The 21,794-nt window shown below is 38.3% G+C and overlaps 1 protein-coding gene across 13 annotated transcripts in view; it reads right to left on the minus strand.

Annotated features, from left to right (window-relative positions):
- The window catches only part of BACH1 (BTB domain and CNC homolog 1), a 90,641-nt gene that overhangs the window by 55,990 nt on the left and 12,857 nt on the right, over positions 1 to 21,794 (minus strand). For 7 of the 13 annotated variants that reach the window (XM_015446935.4, XM_074034162.1, XM_045387748.3 and 4 more), the window contains exons 2-4: positions 11,735 to 12,028; positions 6,249 to 7,583; positions 2,984 to 3,190 (exon numbers count right to left, since the gene is read on the minus strand). In XM_015446935.4, the coding sequence (XP_015302421.3) occupies positions 2,984 to 3,190; positions 6,249 to 7,583; positions 11,735 to 11,968 (1,776 nt within the window). In that variant the 5' untranslated portion in view covers positions 11,969 to 12,028. Of the gene's footprint in view, positions 1 to 2,983; positions 3,191 to 6,248; positions 7,584 to 11,734; positions 12,029 to 20,740; positions 20,800 to 21,794 lie in introns of all 13 variants that reach the window. The other 6 variants (XM_074034163.1, XM_015446932.4, XM_015446933.4 and 3 more) reach the window with 3 other exon arrangements.

The raw sequence follows: 21,794 nt of genomic DNA on the forward strand, positions 1-21,794 counted from the left end.
AGTCACCCTTCCCATGTGCACTTAGTGGCACAAAAAGCCACTCTCGGGTATAGAGCGAAGAAGGTGCAGAGAGAAGTCCCTGGGTTCCCAGGAGTCTTCCACTTTTGTTCCCTGTTATTTATGAGGCCTGGCTCCATTCTCTGGCTTCTAAATGAGAGGTACCTATCTCCCTACAACAAACTCACTCACTCACTCACTCACTCACTCACTCATTCATTCATTCATTCATTCTTCACTCAAGAGTCTGTTTCTTGAAGCCAAAGAGTCCAAATTTAATGTAACAGTTAAACAGGATACTGACCACTCTGATTTTGGATTTCATAAAAACTGCTGAGAAACAAATGTTACTTTGTATTGAAAATTAACCAGTAGTTATTCACTGGCCATATGAAAGAAACCTTACTATGATGACAAAAGCAATACACCAAACACAGAGTTTACAGTTTAGGCAGAGACATTAGGAAAGTCAATTAAGAAAGGGAAAATAGAGCCCAGGCGCGGTGGCTTACGTCTGTAATCCCAGCACTCTGGAAGGCTGAAGCGGGAGGATCACGAGGTCAGGAGATCGAGGCCATCCTGGCTAACACGGTGAAACCCCGTCTCTACTAAAAATACAAAAAATTAGCTGGGCATGGTGCCGGGCGCCTGTAATCCCAGCTACTCGGGAGGCTGAGGCAGGCGAATTGCTTGAACCCAGGAGGCGGAGGTTGCAGTGAGCCGAGATCATGCCACTGTACTCCAGCCTGGGCAACAGAGCAAGACTGCATCTCAAAAAATAAATAAATAGATAAACCAAATAAAAAAATTTTTTAAAAAGGAGAAAACGGAAAATCAATAATACTACGTAATGTTTATTGAGTAGTTACTATGTGCCAGGAATTGTTCTAAGTTCTTCAGATTAGTATTAACTCAATTAACTCCCCAAAATAAGCACCTAATCTATAAAGTAGGAACTAGTATTATCCTATTTTTAGATGAAAAAAAAACAAGTCACAGAGAAATTAACCTGCCCAAAGTTACTAAGCATCTGATTCAGAGCCCACAATTTTAACCACTGTATCTGCCACCTCTCTCCTAAGAAGGAAAGGCAGAGGGAGCAGAAAGTCCAAAGATAGCAAGGCTTCTTCATCCTAGCTATCTGAAATTTAGTAAAAATAACAATAATCTAGCAAACCAATGTCTGATTTGTATCAAAAAAATAACACCTGTGAGCCAAGAAACAGAGTTGTTCTAAAGGATGATAGCTACTCTCAAACATATTTGCTTAGTATCCATTTATAAAATAAAGTTACGAAATAAACTAGAACAGTCTTGTTTCGCTTTTATTTTTATTTTTAGAGTAAGAAAACTGGATAAACTCTACGAACTACTATAAATTATAACTGGCAGACAGGGAAGAGCAAGAAGCAGAACTAAGAACTCCAGTAGTACAATTTTATGTAGATTTCATTCCACTGGCTTCACATAACCTAACAGTGTAAACAGCATCTCTGTATTGCAGCACAGAATAATAACTGAAGCTCAAAATGCTATACTCCGTCTAAAGGCAGGTAAGGGTTTAATTCAAAACTGAGTAAGAAAGAACACCAGTGTTTATTAAAGGTATTACTGATATACACTCCAAAAGTACTAAGTACTAAAGAATTCAAAACTTTTCCTCCTTGGTTTTAACAATTTTAACTATTCAGCAATATCGTATCAGTTGTTTGTTTGTTTTAAACATCTCTCATGCCTCTATTTGTAAAACATCTGGTTCCTCCTTTATTTTTTATTTAGTTATGCTTCATCTCTTTAATATAGTTATGATTTTTTATCTTTTTACATAAAGTATATGTACAATATATAAATAAATTTTTATTTTTCAACTTCTCTTGGAGGCACAATTTTTTTCCCCTAAATTGTTGCTGTTTAATTGCCATTCATAGCTAGAACGTTCATGCTTGAAAACTTGCCACAATCCCAACTTTAAACTTTCACCAGTTAACAAAGACACAAAATTGAATATTCAAGCAATGCTTTTACTACTTCTAGGCTGTTTCCTTGCTATCTTTAACCGTATCTTAGCTTTAGCTGGCCTGTACTATCACAGTTGTCCTCTTTCATACAATGCTTCCTTCCACCAACATAAAAATGAAACAGAGGAGTAAACTAATCAATTTTTCAGTTAATTTGTGTCTTGACGCTAGAATAGAAAATAAGATTCAGGCCGGGCATGGTGGCTCACGCCTGTAATCCCTTTGCGAGGCCGAGGCGGGCAGATCACGAGGTCAGGAGATCAAGACCATCCTGGCTCACACGGTGAAACCCCATCTCTACTAAAAATAAAAAAAATAAAAAAAATTAGCCGGGCACAGTGGCGGGCGCCTGTAGTCCCAGCTACTCGGGAGGCTGAGGCAGGAGAATGGCATGAACCCAGGAGGCAAAGCTTGCAGTGAGCCAAGATCGCACCACTGCACTCCAGCCTGGGTGACAGAGTGACTCCATTTCAGAAAAGAAAAAGAAAGGAAGATTCAAAAGCAAGCACTGTTCTCACTTAGGATCTCATTAGATATTATTATTTTCAATTCATATCACCATATCTTATCAGAATTTTTCCCTTAGATGAAAGATCCTGGTTGGTCTGGTTTTGGTATCAACTAAAACAAGTTATTCAGGTCCACAGTTCATTTAAATTAACATCTGGAATATTAGCTCCTATAGACACAAAACAGAGAAATTAAAGTGCTTTATAATTTCTTTATTCACAACCACTAATGATTAGGTAGACAATAAAGTCATTTTTAATTTGAAAACCTTTTTTTAAAAAAAAAAAAAAAACACTCACATATCGTAGCATATCATGGTAAAAATGATAAAACGGTAATTGATACATATTAACATATGTTAATGAGCATTATATTTGATCCAGAAATTTAAGAACTATTTCCTTGACAAAAAAGAAAGTGGCAGAATTTAAATAGTAATAAGAAACTTGTACACTTACCAGCTTCTCAATTTCTGATTCAAGATTCTGTATACAGTCAAGTTTTCTCTTGCGACAGCGCTGTGCAGCAATTCTGTTTTTACTTCTTCTTCGAATATCATGGATACAATCCAGCTGTTCTGGAGTAAGCTTGTGCATTTTCAACAAGGACTGAAAATCATTTCGAGAGAGTGAAATTATCCGTTGTGCATTGAATGGCAGCTTTACCTAGAATATGAAATAAATATTACTAATTATTGCTGTATTTTATAATTATACTCAAACCTAGGAAGATGAAGGTATACATCTAGGTTTTTCAGAGAACTTACTTTACATTAAAGAAAACATAGGCCTCTATTCCCAATTTCTATATAATCAATTATAATAAACACTGATAATCTAATTTGTATTTATGGTCTATTTCAAAAGACAAATACATTAAGCAGATTTTTTTTTCAGCAAATCAAACATTAACACAAATACTGACATGTAAAATGTAAACACAATTTTATTTTACTAAACATTTTTTTTACTTTTTTTACTTTATTTTATTTTTGCATGTTAATACAGACTTTTTACTCAACCCAAAAATAAAACCTATTTTATTTTTTGAATGAAATGACTATGCAGCATTGGTTTTATGTTAGTATAATTATGCTACTAATTTCTACAGCATTTCAGAAAATTTATTTTTCTATCAAGAAAATGATAGCCTCACATAAATCACTCTAATACATGTCTCTTGCCAATACAAAAAAAGTTAGAAAAGTTTTATAACTATGTTAAAGTCATTTCAACATACTTAAATTTGGAAAAAGAAAATCTTTTCTAAAACAAAATTGTGTGGGTTTAATTATATTATCAAAAATGTAAATGAAACACTGGTCAGTCTGGCAACCTACTTAGCTTACCTTTTAAGCTTATAGATATTTGTTACATAAAATGTTTAAAAATTTTTTAAATGTTTTATTTTTAATATTCTTTTTGTAGTAATTCCAAATGCTACATTTATAATGTCATAAAAGTCTATATATAACCCAAACATACATACTACTTCTTAATCACCAATCCATCTCCTTCCAAAGCCAAGATTTTTTTTTTTTTTTTAAGCCTCTTTCAAAAGCCGTGTCATCTAACAGCTACGAAACCAAAGAAAATGCCAAAGAATGGGATGCGGAGAAATTGGAATCATTGTACACCTGTGGGAAAATAGTGCAGCTGCCATGGAAAATGGTATGGAGGTTCCTCAAACCATTAAAAATCATAGCACTGTATGTCCCAGCAATCTTACTCCCAGGTATTTATCCAAAAGAATTGCAATCAGCATCTCAAAGAGATATCTGCACTCATCTACACATATTCTTTTTTTTGGAGACAGGATCTCTGTCATGCAGGAGTACAGTGGTGCAATCACGGCTCACTGCAGCCTCAACCTCCTGGGCTCAAGCGATCCTCTCACCTCAGCTTCCTAAGTAGCTGGGGCTACAGGCACATGCCACCATGACTCGCTGATTTTTGTATTTTTTGTAGAGACAGGGTTTCACCATGTTGCCCAAGCTGATCTGAAACTCCTGGGCTCAGGCAATCCACCCACCTCACCCTTCCAAGGTGCTGGGATTACAGTCATGAGCCACTGTGCCCAGTCTGCACTCCCATCTATATTCATTACTGCATTATTCACAATAGCCACGATATGGAAACAACCTAAATGTCCATGGATGGATGAATGGATAAAGAAAATGTGGTGTACATACATAAAGGAATACCATTCAGCCTGATAAAAAGAAGGAAATCCTGCCATTTGCTAAAATATGGAGAACCTGGAAGGCATCATGCTAAGTGAAATAAGCCAGACACAGAGGAAAGTAAATCCAACATGATTTCACTTATACAAAGTAGACAGAACAGTCAAACTCATAGAAACAGAGAGTAGAATGGTGGTTGCCAGGGTCTGAGAAGAGGGAAAAAAGGGGGAATTGCAATTGGATGGGTTAAGTTTCAGCTACAAAAGAATAAGTTACAGAGATCTGCTGTAGAATATCATGCTTATACTTAACAATACTGCATCATGCACTTAAAAATTTATTATAAGGGTAGATTCTGTGGTAAGTATTCTTATCACAATAAAAAAAAAATAAAGCCCAAGAAAGGGGGAAAAAATGCAATGGATAAAAATAGAAAAATAATTTTTAAAAAGAATGTAAATTGCGATTATAAAGAGAAAAGTCAACTATTGAAAGGCAAACAAAATCATATAAAACATAAAAACAAAGAAAAAACATTTTAAATAATATATTTTTGGAAGGAACAGGCCCTTATCATTATTGGACTTATAAGTAATATTTTACTGAAGGGAGCTAACAAATACAAACTTTTATGTACAGAATACACAAATCAAGCTTGTTTTGATCATACCAGCTACATGTAATTCATGCTAAATTAAGACACCTATCAATAGCTGAAATGGCCAAAGGAAAATTTAAAAATCAATGGCCATGAAAAACTAGATCCAATAAACTTTACTCCACTAGAAGCCACATTCCTACAACTAATCACTGTTAAACCATTGCTCAGGGACATGTCCCAGGTCTAGAGGTTCTTGTTGGCAATGAGCAAGATTGAATATATGCTGCATTTTTCCGGGAGTTATCATGTAATGAGCATAGAATCATTATTCTTTTCCGTCTTGTGGCATGGCATTTGATTTAAACAATTAAATGGCCGACATGTGAACACAGCCAATGTGTGAACCTACTTTATGGTTAATACATCTACTGGAAATAAACGAACACAGAAGTTCTTCAAACTTCATCTATCTCTTTTAGTATTTATCACAGTCTTTTTAAAATTGTTTTTGAGACAGTCTTGCTCTGTCTCCTAGGCTGGAGTGCAATGGCACAAACCTGGCTCACTGCAACCTCTGCCTCCCACATTCAAGTGCTTCTCCTGCCTCAGCCTCCCGAGTAGCTGGGATTACAGGCACAGGCACCCGTCGCCACGCCCAGCTAATTTTTGTAGAGATGGGGTTTCGCCATGTTGGCCAGGCTGGTCTCGAACTTCTGATTTCAGGTGATTCACCCTCTCCTTGGCTTCCCAAAGTGCTGGAATTACAGCTGTGAGCCACTGCACCCAGCCCCATCGCACAGTCTTAAAATTAACTTTATATGAGTTTCCTCCCCACTCCCTGAACCTGATCATATCCCTAACGATGCAAAGGGAGCTGATCCAGAGTAAATCCCAATTAATAGTTATTAAAACAATGAATTAAGAACATACTCCTGCTCACCTCACATTCTTGTTCCCTGGCTGAACAGGATTCACTGTCTCCTTCAGTGTCCGTCTCCGAGTCGTCTCCCAAGCTAATGACACAAGCATATGGGCAAGGTTCTTGCTGGGGTTCTGAAACATAATCATCGTTTCCAATTTCCAAATTGCTTGAACAGCCTTCAGTACTCAGAGTACTTATAAAAGGGCAGTTGACAGAACTTAACGTTGTAAAAGTCCTTTGACCTGGTTCTGGGCTCTCGCTAATCCTGATACCTAACCAGGGACACTCAGACCGTTTCTGTGAGATCTGTTCTGAGCCATCTTTGGCCACAGCAGGTGATAACTGCATTTGGCAAGGAGAGTCGGTGCTGCAAATGTCACTCCAGAAGCCTTTGGCTAGGTGTTCTGCCACTTCGCGCTCCACACTACTCCTATCACTAGATGCAACACTACTATCTTCCCTGGGGCCCAAGTCGGATTTCAAAGGTAAATCCTGACTTTCGCCAAATGTTTTTTCTTGAACATCTGGACCTGACAAAGGCTTTTCTGTTAACACTGTTGTGTTTTGCATACCAGCAAAATTCAAGTCACCATATTGGTCATATGTGTGTAAAAGAGACAGAGAATAAAGTCCATGAGGGTCTATGGAAGAATTGTGGGGGAAAGGAGTCACTTCTGATTTTTCAGTTGGACACTGAGAAGCAGGCTCTTTCTTCGTTTCTTCGGGTTCCATTGCTAATTTACTTTCGTCACATTTTAACATCACCTGCAAATCTCTACACTCCGGGACTCCTCCCAGGCATTCATTTTCCGACGTTTCATTTGGCTGAACAGAAGCATGAATGTCTTTGACACTAGATTCCCCAGTACGGACTCTGTCAGTTCCAAATGCTTTTTGGAATTTTCTGTATTTGGGGCATAAAGAAGGCAAGGCCAGAGCAGCATCCTTCTCTAAGCACATGGATTCATATGTCTGACTGGCACTGTCTTGTAGAGGAGGCGAGGCTTTTGCATTTCCTTGATACCTGCGGAGTTTACATTGAGGAGTCTGAACATTTTTATTTTCCACAAATTCCTCCACTTCATCTGTTTCTAGATCCCTCTGGTCCAAAAGTGAAAGTTTAAGATCTGTTTTCTGACAGTGTGATGAAAAGCATTTTTTTCTTGGGCATTCTTGCTGGTCTGCAGTGGAGTCCAAAAACTTAAATTTCAGAAACTGAAAGCAGGATTCCTCAATATTGTGTACACTTAAAAACTCCACACATTTGCACACTTCATCCACATTCTCTTTACTTAAAATCAGTTTAGCAGTGTAGGCAAACTGAATTAAAGGTTCAAATCCTTTAACTGTCACCTGTTGATACACAAAATAAAAAACACATCATTTGAAAGCTGTCTAGTACATAAAAATGAGATAAGTGGAAGAGAAATAGATGTGTAACTTATTTGTGATAATGATAAAATATGTACTTTAATTTAAAGAAAAAATATTCTTCTAAGAAATGGAAAAGGAAAGGATCCTGGAAAAGCATGCTTTTCACAGCGACCACACACTATTTTATAGAGTCCACTCTTAATTGCACATGAATTATGGTTTACTCACATAAGTTAAAGACATTAAGACATTACAAGTTTCCCATGACAGTGGAAAAAAAAATCATCTATGAATTAGAGCAGGATGAACACGACCTGCCACACATACATAGTGAGCCTACTGCTAGCCCAGCTCCACATGGCCACTGTATTCCAAACAACCCCAACTGCTACCAGCTGCAAAACCAGAACTCTTAAGGATATAAAACAGTACCTGTAAAGAAGTTACAAAGTCCTGATCCATGGTAAATGCATACTAACTGGTAACTATTAACTTTACTGTCCTAACAGTAAAAGTTTTAAAGATACAGATTTTTTAAAGTGATCTAGGAGAAGTTATAGAAATCATGCCTCAGTACTGTTTCAGCAAAAATTCATGGACTCAAAGTAACAAAACTTTTAAGTAGAAACCTGCACATTTACATTACACCTGCCTCTTAAAATGAGAGGCAAATGGAACCAGCTGAAGTACACAGAAAGTCCTATCCTGGGTTAAAAGTACAAAATTAATTTGAAACCACTGAGTTCTTATAAGAGTGGTCAAGATAATATTTGTGATCTTAAAAATCTAAACATGCTAAACCATGTTTAGGCTTTTTAAAGGCTCAAATAAAAAGCAATGATACCATCAAATGCTAATGAGAATGCAGAGAAACTAAATCACTCACATATTGCTAGTGGGAATGTAAAATGGTACAGACAATTTGAAATACACTTTCTTATAAAAGTAAACATGCAACTACCATATGACTCAGCAACTGCACTCCTGGTCTTTTATCCCAAAGAAATGAAAACTTATGTTCACACAAACACCAGTACACAAATGTTTACAGCAATCTTATTTGTGATAGCCAAAAACCGGAATTAGCCTGATTTCCTTCAATAGGTGAAAAGCTACACACACACATACACACACGGTACATCCATACTACGGAATACTACTCAGCAATAAAAAGGAAAAAATTTCTGATACACACAACCTGGATAATCTCACCTAAGTCAAACAACATCAATCCTAAGAGGTAATATACTGCATAATTTCATTTATATAACATTTTTAGAATGAAAAAACTTTAGAAAAGGAAGAAAGGTAAGTGGTTGCTATGGATTAGGGATGGAGAAAGGGGGCAAGGGAATGAGGGCATGGAGTGTAGGCAGGAGATGTCTGTGGTTATAAAAGGACAACAAAAGGGATCTTTGTGTGTTGGCAAGTTCAGTATCTTTTTTTTTTTTGAGGTAGAATCTCGCTCTGTCACCCAGGCTAGAGTACAGTGGTGCAATCTCGGCTCACGAGTAGCTGGGATTACAGGTGCCCGCCACCACGCCTGACTAATTTTTGTATTTTTAGTAGAGACGTTTCACCATGTTGGCCAGGCTGGTAAACTCCTGACCTCAGGTGATCTGCCTGCCTCGGACTCCCAAAGTGCTGGGATTACAGGCATGAGCCACTGCACCCAACTGAGCATCTTAACTATGGTGGTGGATACACAAACCTTCACAGGGGATAAAATTATATAGAACTTAATGCGCGAGTGCGCGCACACACACACACAGACATTATTAGTACAAGCAAAATTGTGGCAATCTGAACCCTATGGGGGACTGTATCAATATCCTGGTTGTAATACTACACTACAACTTTGCAAAATGTTATCAATGGGGGACACTGGACAAAGTGAAAAGGAACTCTGCACTGTTTCTTATATCTGTACATGAAAACATCAAGGTGATAATATTAAATGTCAACTTGACTGGATTGAAGGCTGTAAAGTCTTGTTTCTGGGTGTGTCAGTGAGGGCGTTGCTAGGGAAAATTAACATTGAGTCAGTGGACTGGGAAAGATAACCCACCCTCAATATGGGTGGGCACCATCCAATCGGCTACCAGCAAGGCTGGAACAAAACAGAAGGAAGAAGGTGGGATAGGTGACTTGCTGACTCTTCTGACTTTCGCCTTTCTCCCCTGCTGGATGCTTCCTGCCCTTGACATCAGATGCCAGGTTCTTTGGCCTTTGGACTCTTAGACTTACATCAGTGGTTTGACGAGGGCTCTTGGGCCTTTGGCCACAGACTGAAGGCTACAGTGTTGGCTTCCCTATTTTTGAGGCTTTTGGACTCAGACTGGGCCACTACTGGCTTTCTTCCTCCTCAGCTTGCAGGTGGCCTATCGTATGACTTCACCTTGTGAACGTGTGAGCCAATTTTCCTTAATAAACGCCCCTTCATATATATATATATATCCTATTAGTTCTGTCCCTCTGGAGAACTCTAATACACTCAATAAAAATTTCAATTAAAATTTTTAAATTAGTTAAAATAATCTAAAAAGGTCTTTAGGACAATGAGTTATAAGGTATTTTGACACTGTCACTATAATGAAACACTTCCAATATTTGAAAACTTATGATTTACACATTAGAAAGAATGAATGAATGCACACATACATGCATGTATGCACATACCTTTCCTCCTAAATCCATGAATCAAACTTTGCTTTACTTGGAAAGTCTCATTCAATAATTTGAAAATATGAACCATAATTAATATATCTCCATTATAAAATGTGTTGGTCTTTTTTTAAAACAATGGCCAGTTCACAGGTTGGCCTTTTTTACCATTTTCTTGGTATTGCACCATTGACTCTGACCTCTGCCACAAAACTGACAACCTATCTGTTCCCAAAACTGTAGCTGCATTTTCATAGAAGTAGGCATGGACAGCAACAAGCTAAACTGTAGACTTAGTTTACAGTTTATCCAACTGTATCCAACTGGGAACATCCCACACAGACCTGTCATACACAAAGAATTTCTACATTCTTTCTCCATATTCCTCCTAACTTCTATCTGTGTCCCAATGCCACAGCTTTGATACTCTGCTAATAGCAGTTACTAACTAAATAAAGCAAGGGATGCTGCTAAGAGTCAGCATAGCCAGCACATCCCCACCCAAACGAGAGTTCCTCTTAAAGGCAGGACATTAACAAGGACCCAAACATTTGTTAGCCTGAGCTCCATAACAGACCAGGGAAAAAGATATATGTAAAAATAAGGCTCTATAAAAATGACATAACACTGTTTATTTTTTCTAATCAATACATAAAGACAAAGTCAAGAAAGAAAGAAGGGGAGACAGAACACTTATGGAATGCCTGAAAATAGGAGATGTCTTGGGAAAACGGACGTTTTATACAACCCTAAACATAGTGATATGGTTTGGCTGTGTCCCCACCCAAATCTAATCTTGAATTGTAGTTCCCACAATTCCCATGTCATGGGAGGGACCCAATGGGAGTTCACTGAATCACGGGGGCTGGTCATTCCCATGCTATTCTCGTAATAGTGAGTAAGTCTCACGAGATGTGATGGTTTTATAAGCGGGAGCTTCACTGCACAAGTTCTCTCTTGCCCACCACCATGTAAGTCCCTTTGCTTTTCCTTCGTCTTCCACCATGATTGTGAGGCCTCCTCAGCCATGTGCAACTGTGAGTCAATTAAACTTCTTTCCTTTAAAAAGTACCCAGTTTTCAGGTATGTCTTTACTAGCGCCATGAAAACAGACTAACGCACCTAGCTACAGTTGCTGATCACTGGAAAGGGCCTCTAGAAGACAACGTCACACAGCATGGACTCTCAAAACCATGACTTTTCCAACTGCCTATAATCCACTGGGTGTGTCCTGATTTGGTCATTTCATCAAAAATAACATAACAGTGGGTGTTATGTTATATCCAACTGCTCAATACTGTTAACCAACATTCAAAATTAATGATTTTACATTAAAAAAAAAAAACTCCATAGTTTTGGAAATGCTCCATAGCCACCTGACAAGGAGACTGTGCTTTACTTTTAACATTATGAACCATAAAAAACTTAAAAGTAAATTAAAATTGCCAGAAACATGGATCTCTCACCTCTTCTGGAAGAGTAATGTTCAGCTCTCCATCAGCCTGGCCTACGATTCTCGAGTGGAAGTAACTGCTGCATGCCGCCAGCACGGACCGGTGAGCGCGGAACCGCTGACCCTCCACAAAGATGGTGACATCGCATAGCACGTCTTTCTTCCGCTGGTCATTAAGGCTGAGCAAAACATTGGTGCTATGCACAGAAGATTCATAGGCAAAAACCGAGTTCTCACTCAGAGACATTCTGCATAACAGGTGTTGTCGGGAAGTTCAGGGGAAAGCATGCTTCTAATTGTCATCAACCTGCAAACACACATGTAAGATTTCACTTAAATAACATCTTGTTAAAAAATCAGTATCAAATATAGATTAAAATATACACTCATTAAAACAAAAATGAAAATAAAAAACCTCCAGAGGAACAACCTAGAGGCATTTATTCAATATACTTCATTTAAAATAGGTTCTTGATAGCAGTTTTCCTAATTTTAGGGAAAAGGTTCTTGGGGTGAGGGAAGGACGAACTTTTTGAACCAAGGATTTCATGGCTCTCTGAAAGTGAGACATTACACACTGAGAAACCACCCACTAGAGCAAACAGATGGGAGCAGGGAATTTCCGGTAGCATCCCAATACTATTGTTTTGAGACAGTTGAGAGACAGAGAGGGGAGGAAAGACAGCCAGAGAGGTGAGAAGAAGGGTCCCCGGAGGTCACACTTTGGGATAAGACTGATAGTAAAACAGGCATGTGCTGTTCCACATTCTCCATGCCCCATTCCTCAACATCTGATAAAACAGGCATGTGCTGTTCCACATTCTCCATGCCCCATTCCTCAACATCTGATAGACGGCAAGTGAATTTAGTGCTTTATAACAAAGGACACTGTTCTACAAAGGTAAAGATCCTCCAACACAAAGAAGAAAATGACTGAAATGTGTCAGGCCAGATCTTGGTAATAAGTCTTTTTATACAGTAAGATTTACTTCACATTACAAATACAGGTAGGTAAAACTACCTCATTAATAACATGCAAAAACTAGGTTTTCTCAAAATGCTAAAAATAAGAAAGTTATAATTTTAAATTTTTAAAAATACATACTAACATGTAATAGTCTCCAAATATTTTTTCATCACATACACACTATTGGCAAAAACAAGAGTACCCCCAATACCTGTATGCTTATCTATATTTTTCAGACACGTGCTACTATTCTGATATATATGTTCTGAGAAACACAGAAGTTCAAAGTAAGAAGTTAAAAGAGAAGTTCTAATATTTTCTTCCAGCACCCTAAGGCCAGAAGGGATGATACTCTGAGAAGCTTATTGGCCTTTATCTGTGTGATGCCTCATGGTATCATCCCTGCGTCATTCACTTCTGTTCTCCTGACACCTTACTGCCTGAAACATGGGAAGCCCTCAAATGGTCAGTGAATGAGTAAATGGTACTGCTTTCAGATTTGCTACACACTCCAAACAAAAATGAAAGGAGAAATAAGGACTACTGAAGTTCAGTCCCAAGGTTAAGGATCACAACTTATTTACTGATTCAGCATACCACATGAAATCACTGGTAACTTCAAAAATGAACACTAGAACTAACTCCAGTTTTGGCCCATAAAAGAGTATAAATTTATTTTTAGCAATTAGTCTTAATACTTCAGTTATCAAAACAAGGAATTAGTGTAAAGAATAATAGGGAAAACCATCAATCAAAGAAGTTTTTGTGGGTGGCACCACACAGACCACTGCCCTCTTCATTCTTCAAGACTATACCCTACCCAGAGCACACTGCCCTCCCAACCAAGCCGGACTCCATGGCTGACCACCTGCCCTACTATGGCCCTGTACCCAAGCTCCCAGCCTCCTTATTCTTTCCTGGCATCTCGGATGCACACCCTTAAAAACTATACTAATCTTACTTTTGTAGCTCGTCATTCTTTTGAACACAGCACTGCCAGAAAACACTGTAGAAACACGCAGACTGGTGTCACTATAAATTTACAATGTGCAGTCTCAGGCTCTCGGTACTGTTTACCAGTTTTTTGGTATGTCCCTGTCTCCTGTTCTCTGTAACAGCTTTCCACCTTGCCACGTTTCTCCTCCTGGTATCAGCATCTCTCCCAGTAAATCACCATAACTGGGACCCAACCTCAGAAAAAACAGTCCTCCCACTACCTCCACCAGGTTCCCTCTTCTGTTGAAAACAATCTGTAACGTATTCTCTTAATCCCATGCCATCCCTGCTTCTCTGGGATCCAATACCTTCTCTTAACACCCTGTCTCATATATATGCAACCTCTCCCTCTATGCTGGCTCCTTCCCATAGCGTTTGTTAATGAACGCGTTTAAGTCTCTCCAGAGACTATCCTAAAGATGTCAACTATCAATGGCAAGATTATTAAGCTCTAATTCTTCACCAGGCACTGAGCTAAGAGCTAGAGTTTCTCTCATTTATGCCTCAAAACAGCCCTGTGATGCTCCTCTATCATCCCAATTTTACAGATGTGGAAACCAAGGCTTAGTGAGAAGTATCTTGGCCAACATCAAAAGACCAGTAAGACAAAAAAGGGGAATTGCCACCAGACATTTTTAACTACTCCATCATTCTGTCTCCAGTTAGTACTCGCTGAACGCACAGTATGGAGATTCACTGCAGTAATGTGGGGACCCAGATATTACTAAAAGGTTATGCTTGAGAATAAGGAAATGGACTGCACAGACAACAAGAAAAAAAAAATTGGACCTGTGCTTCAGAAAGAGAATGACTACGGGCCTTAGACACTGAAATCTAAAGCTTCTTTGGATCTCAAGGTGACTCCACACAAATAATTCCTACACCTTTACCCTAGAGCTGCTAGTAGCCCAACTACACACATCTGTGGCCCACTGCTTCTCACCCTGCCACCAGCTGGCTATTCACCTCAAATTCCAGCGAATTCTTTGCTCAGCATCTGTTTAGGCAGTTTTCAGTAACACATCATTTCATGGGTTCAGAGCGAGCTTACAGATTTGCCACCCCTGGGCGAGATGCCAATCCCAAGTCCTACCAGCTGCAGCTGAGAGAAACTAGAGATTCAGATAGTAAAACAGCCATCCAGGAGGACCCCTCTAAGAAGGATCAGTCTCCCTTAAAGTGGATTGAGCACAGCATGCACGATGACTGATGCTGTTCACACAAGAAATCTGGAACTCATTCCTCATTCCTTCCTCAGCTGGACACCTCTATTCAATCTCTTACTGAGTCCTGCTGCCTCTGCCTCTTCACACTGAGGTCCACCTCTCTCCATCTGCATCAGCACAATTCTAATCCAAGCCATCATCAGCTCCTGCCTGGAAAAATGCTGTTTAACCTGTAACAGCTCACAAGCTCACAAATGTGCAAGTTTAGTTATATAAAATAAAGTTTCACATAATAATATGTATGCTTATTACACGCAAGTAGTCTGATACTTTCTACTCCATTCAAATTTTTTTTTAAATCCCAGTTGTGATCCACTCAATTTCAAGACCCACTAATGGCCCATCACCTACGCACTGACAAATAGAGGCCCGGTGGCAAACAGGATTTAGAGTCTCAGAATTTACAATCTTACACTGTCTCGATTCAAATCCCAGCTCTGCCACTTACTAGCTATATGACCTTGGCCAAGTTGCTTAACCTCACTGTCTTGGTTCCCTCATCTACAAAGTAGAGAAAACACCACCATACTGAGATGTTCTGAAGTTTACATGAGATGAGGAGGGAAAAGAGTTCACAGCACAGTGCTTGGTCTACAGCAACAAATAATATTAGCTGCTATTAGTGGTGATAATATTAACAAAAGCCTTATACCCCTAAAGCCCTTCTTGATCCCCTCCAATGTATTCTCTTCATAACAAAAACTCTGTATCACCTTTCAAATAAATGGCTTATGATCACTTCAAAATCCTTAACATGTCCTCAAGTCCTATGTAGTTGGGTTTTCCATCCACTAATCCAGACTTATCTCAAGCCGTTGCCCCCCTCTCTTGCTATTCTCTAGCCTGTCTCCACCTTCCTGCTCCACAGGCCCCAAGCTCCTACTGATTTCAGGGCCTTCACACACACTGTGCCCACTATCCGGACTTCTACTCCTTAGCCAGCTAACGCCTCACCTTTTAGTTCTCTGTTTAAATGTCACAACTTTGTCTGATTTGTTCTCTGCCATAACCCAAGCATACCTGTTGGACCTGGTCCAACAGAGGTACATGCTGCTGAATGAATAATTTCTTATTTTTAATACAGAAACAAAACAGAGATTATCTAGATCAGCAGTCTCCAACTTTTTGGCACCAGCGATGGGTTTCATGGAAGACAATTTTTCCCCAGATGGGTGGTGCAATGGTTTTAGGATGAAACTGTTTCAGACCATCAGGCATTAGAGTCTCACAAAGACTGTGCAACCTATATCCCTCACATGCACAGTTCAGCACAGGGTTCACACTCCTATGAGAACTTAATGCTACTGCTCATCTGACAGGAGGCGGAGCTCAGGCAATAATGCTCACTGGGCAGCCACTCACTTCCTGCTGTGCAACCCAGAGGTTGGGGACCCCAATCTAGATCTTCTTCCAAACACAGCCCAGTCACCTATTCCAACATATGTGGAACAATGCCACTGAGCCAAGTATTCAGAGAAAATTTCTTGGACAGCTTTTCCAGAGCCTTGAGGGGCAAAAAAGAGGCCAGCTCATCCCTCTGGAAGTCAAAAACATATCTGCCACGACAGGCCAAAAAAGTGCAAAGATTGGCAACTATAAACATGGCCAATACAGACGACCTACAGTAATGAAAACACCTTGCCCTTTGCTTTCATTAGCATGAGGCACTACAGAAGAGTGTTCTGAAAATCATTTCTCCTAACCCTGGAAACCATCTAAGTGGTCAGCAATCCATTTTTACCCAATAACTTAACTATGTAACAACTACATCAGACAAGAACGGCACATTCACGTCCTCTAACATCCATCATGCACTTTCTAACATTTCTCAAATCTAAAAAGTAAAACACTCCAGCCTTCCAGAATCTAACATTCTATTAACTTATTAATGCTAAATTTAGATTCCTGTTACGCCTGCATTTTTCTATATTCTTAGAAATAATACCATTGTTATCATTCAAAATAAAAGTTTGATGACCTTTGGAAGTTGCCAATTCATTCACTAGTGCTGATAAATGATGAATAAGCATTTTAAAGCTTCCTACACCTCAATTTGGAAATAACTTCTGCTCTCTGCTGAATGCACATAATTTAAGTTTTGATAGTTACTACTTGACATTTTTGCTTACAAAATCATACAGGAAACAAGATGCTGTGGCTTTATCAAATTATATAATTTTAAAGATAATTTATTTAAAGGAAAAAAAACTTTTAAAAACCTAAGGTGAACACCTGATCATGAAACCAGGTCTACAATAGTTCATGTAACAGAAAGTCAGAAGATAACTTTCTATAAAGTTCCATGTGTGCAAAAGAGCTGGAATTTTATCTACCTCAAGTCAATGGACTATGTTGTGTTTTAATTCTCAATGTAGAAGGGTACAATAAATAACACTGCAAACTTTTTTTTTTTTAAAAAAGGCTACCACACTTTATCTTCATTGAACAATGACAAATGTTCTTCCTACAAGTGTTAGCTGTGCCACATGATACACTAAGTGCCATGAAAACACAAATAAAAGACTCCCTTCAAGAATATAACCTAGATATGTTCAAAATGAGAACGACGCCTCTAGGTAAAAAAGATAATAATAATCATTATAATCAATTTACACAGGAGTGTGGATATCTGGAAAGGTATTTATTTGAAGTAAATCTTCAAACAAAAACTACTTTCCTGGTCAGTTTTCATTTAACCATAATATTCAATTAATGAGAACAATTATTTCACAAACAGTTCTCTGTTAGTCAAGGAGTGTGTGTGTGTGTGTGTGTGTGTGTGTGTGTGGCCGGCCACAAGTGGCGGCCAGTGGACATCAGGAACAGTGCATATGGGCAAGTTCCAGCTTTTATAAAAGCAGTGCCGTGACCTGCAGCCCAGTCCATTCCTCAAAACCTGCCTTCTCCCATTTCTAGTGGCTATTGGGAATTTCCACCTTTGCCTCCTCACTGTTTCTGCCTAACATCACCTTCATCAACCTGTCAATTATTTTCACCTCACTCAATTTCAGGGCAGATCTTCAATGACTCAGAAGACAGGCAAATTCCTCTTACTATGACATCTTTCCTAGCTCCCTAAGCCCAAGCTTCAAAATCCCCTAAGCCAGTCAGTTTCTGTTACAATATATCTAAGATACCCAAAGTCTGAGTGTTCTTCTGAAATTAGGTGAACCTTATATTCAATGTTTCAAGTGGATGGCAAAGATCCAACAGTATCCTGTGTCTATACCTTTGACTCTCCTTTAAGGGTCTTTATTTTTAAAATGATTTTAAATTTAAGGTGGAGATTTCCATAAGAAAAATTCTTTCTAAAGACATGGCTCTTCATCATTCTATAATTCTGAAAAAAACTTAACATCAAAAAGTCTGTGGAAACTTAATTCAGGACAGTGATTTAAGACAACATTCTTCCCAAAGTCCCAAGACCCGACTCGCCTGCCAGGAGCGCCTGGAAGAGTAACTCCGTGACCAAGTTGTTATTTTCTTTAACCGTTTACAGGCTTAAATATCATAACTGCTTAAACATCTGTGATTTGATAATCACATTTTCTAAAGTTATTTCTCTCAGCCTTAGGAAAAGCCTTAAGTATTATTGGATAAGGTACACCGACAAATATATTTTGAAAAGGCTGAATGAAAATGGGAAACAAAAAAAAGTTTGAACTAAGGTAAGTAGCAGAGGAGCTTATAGCAACACCAAAAATGACGACATTGTTAGACGAGTAAATAACCTGGCAATTTACATTAGAACTGTTACGTAACTAAAGATGCCACTGCTTTTTAAAAAATGGGGTGGGAGGAAATCACTACAATTATTGCAGCTCATGATTATTACAACATCATGTGAGGTCCCATACAGGCAATGTTTTTCATTGACTTTTCCTAATATTAAAAACCATATAGTTAAGTCATGGACCATATAGTTAAGTCATTGTTATAGTTGCTGGATCTAAACCCATATTTGAAATTATGAAACTAAGGTTAAGCTTAGAGGAGAGGAGTCTGAACTGTTAGAGAAGTTTGAAAAACTACTTCAGAGATCAAAAATAAATGGTGTTTTACTTCCCAAACGAACAAATCCAACTTTGATAATTCTGGGTCATAAGTTTAGAAGAGCTTGGAAGTAAACACAGGAACAAAGATGAGAAGGAACATAGGAAATCCAAGCTCCAGAACCAAAACAAGACTAACAGATTCCACTGTTATACCTTTTTACTACAAAGAATTTAAGAAACAATGAAGTCTTTTATTTGCTTAACATATTTGGCTGCTACTTGATTCTGAATAGGATTGTTATCTGTTATGAAAATGTGAACTAGTAACTAGAATTGGTCCACATCAATAAAGCTTACTCACTGAATACATATTTTCTGTCATGCATTTGTCAGTCACTATTTGTGAAGCAACTTTGGGGTATGATTTAATATAGAATAAGCCATATCTATTTAAAGCATACAATACAATGACCTTTAACAACTGTATATGTGCATAAAACCACCACCACCACTCCAACCAAGACAAAGAAATTTCCATCAGTCCTCAAAATTTCACACACCCCTTCCACCAAGGGCAGTGACATGTACCCTTCCCTGTGCTAGATTCCAGGTAACCAATAATTTGCTTTAGTGTCACTATGGATTAATGAGCATTTTCTTTTTATATAAATGGAATCACACATTATGTACTCTTCGGGTTTCTTTCACTTAATGATTCTGAGGTTCATTCATGTTGTTGCATACCTCAGATGTTCCTTTATATTACAGAATAACACTCCATTACATGGATATGCCACAATTTGTTTATCCATTTGACTCTGATGGACTACTGTAGTAAAGACGTACCCTTGCATTGTTCTCAATTTGGGATTATTGCAATAAAGCTTTGATGAACATTTGCATGGACATATATTTCGTGTTTCATTTTTCTTGGGTAAACAACTAGGAGTAAAAGAGCTGAGTCATATTACAGGCACATGTCTAACTTTTTAGAAATTGCTGAATAGTTTTCCAAAGTGACTGTATCATTTCACCTTGCTACCAGCAGTGTATGACAATTCCAATGTATGGCAATTAATGAGAATGCGCTACATAAGACGTGTCCATCCCTTTGAATGTGAGGACTGTTTTGCTTCATCTGTGGTGGTAGATAGCATGAAAATCATGCATGGACTTTTTTTTTCTTCTTTGTAGCTCGTCAGCTATCGTTGTTAGTGTATTTTATCTGTGGCCCAAGACAATTCTTCCAATGCAGCCCAAGGAAGCCAAAAGGTTGGACAGCCATGTTCTACATTCTCATTAACCCTTGGTATTGTCATCTTTTTAATCCTGCCTATCCTAATATGTATGGTGGTATCTCACTGTGGTTTTACTTTGCATTTCTTGATCAGTAATGGACGTTGAGCCTCTTTACATGTGCTTATTAGCCATTTGTATATCTCCTTTTGTGAAATGTCTAATTCTTCTGGGCTTTTTAATTCTTATCAAATTCTACCGTAAGAGCTAGTTGAATTCTGATTAGGACTGCAGTGAAAATATAGATCAATTTGGGGAGAACCAACATCTAAAAAACTGAGTCCTCCAGTATATAAATAGGGCATCTATCTTCATTTACGTAGGCATTCTTTATCTCAGCATTATTATGATCTTTTTAGTAAAGAGGGCTTGTGAAGCTTTTGCTAAATTTATTCCTCAGCATTTAATGTTTATAGTTACTGCAAATAGAGTTGGGTTTTTTAACTTCATTTTTTTTTTTTTTGCTGCTATTGTGTAAAAACAAAATTATCATTTTAAATATCAACTGTGAATTCTGCAACCTTACTTAATTTGCTTACCAGTTCAGATAGCTGCTTTGTAGATTCCATAGGATTTTCTAGGCACACAGTCATGTAATCTGCAAACACAGACAATTTTACTTCTTTCCCACCTTTATGCTTATTTCTTTTTCTTCCCTTATTGCAATGACTGAATAGTGAGAGTGGTGACAGTGGGTATCCTCATCTCATTCCCATATAAGGAAAGTGTTAAGTATTTCACCACTAAATATGATGTTAACTGTAGATTTTCTAAGATGAGCAACTAATGGGCAGAGAGGCGGGTGCAATTGTTACTATCCCACTTAAGGCTCCCACAAGAAAGAGGGGAGGGGAAAAAAGCAAAGAATGAAAATTCCCCCAACGCATAAAATTTCCCAACTCAGCCTCCTCCAAGGTTTGTCTACACCAGTTTCTAAATACTTACACCTCAGATACCCCTAAAATCCCACAATCATAGGCTGAAGATAAAGAGAGAGTTGTTATCAGGGAGCACAAGTAAGGACATAAAGACTTTTCCAGAAACTGTCAAACGGCAGCTAGCTGCTCTAGGGATACCTATGGGTGGGACAGCACAAAATATTAACAGCACTTTATAACTTGAGGACTCCACTGTCAGTTGAGCATGTCACTTTACATCTCTGTGACAATTTTTTTTTTTTCTGGCAATCTAGGAACAAGAATAGTACTTTTGGGGGAGATCCAAATGAAATAATATATTTAATCTTCTTAGGACAATGTCTGGCACATAATGAGTGCTTAATAATCATCAGCTATTATTTGAATTTGATGCTAGAAATGTTTTTTGAGTAGCACAGGGCAGCACTGAAACTGTAGGGAAAGAAATACAAGACTCCACTACTCAGCTCAGTGCCCAGTATTGACACAGCATTGCTATAACACAAACAAAACTGGCTAACTGGTTTTCAACTTTTAGAATAGACAAATAATGGGAGACTTAATTGTAACTATAGCATAGAATGTAAATACTATTAACCTTGACAAAATAAAACAGGCTGGGAGACAGAATCAGGGAGAATGGGAAGAGTATTTCCATACAACTTACAATGTGCAA

Source organism: Macaca fascicularis, chromosome 3, assembly GCF_037993035.2.
Source record: "Macaca fascicularis isolate 582-1 chromosome 3, T2T-MFA8v1.1".
Classification (NCBI taxonomy): Eukaryota; Metazoa; Chordata; class Mammalia; order Primates; family Cercopithecidae; genus Macaca; species Macaca fascicularis.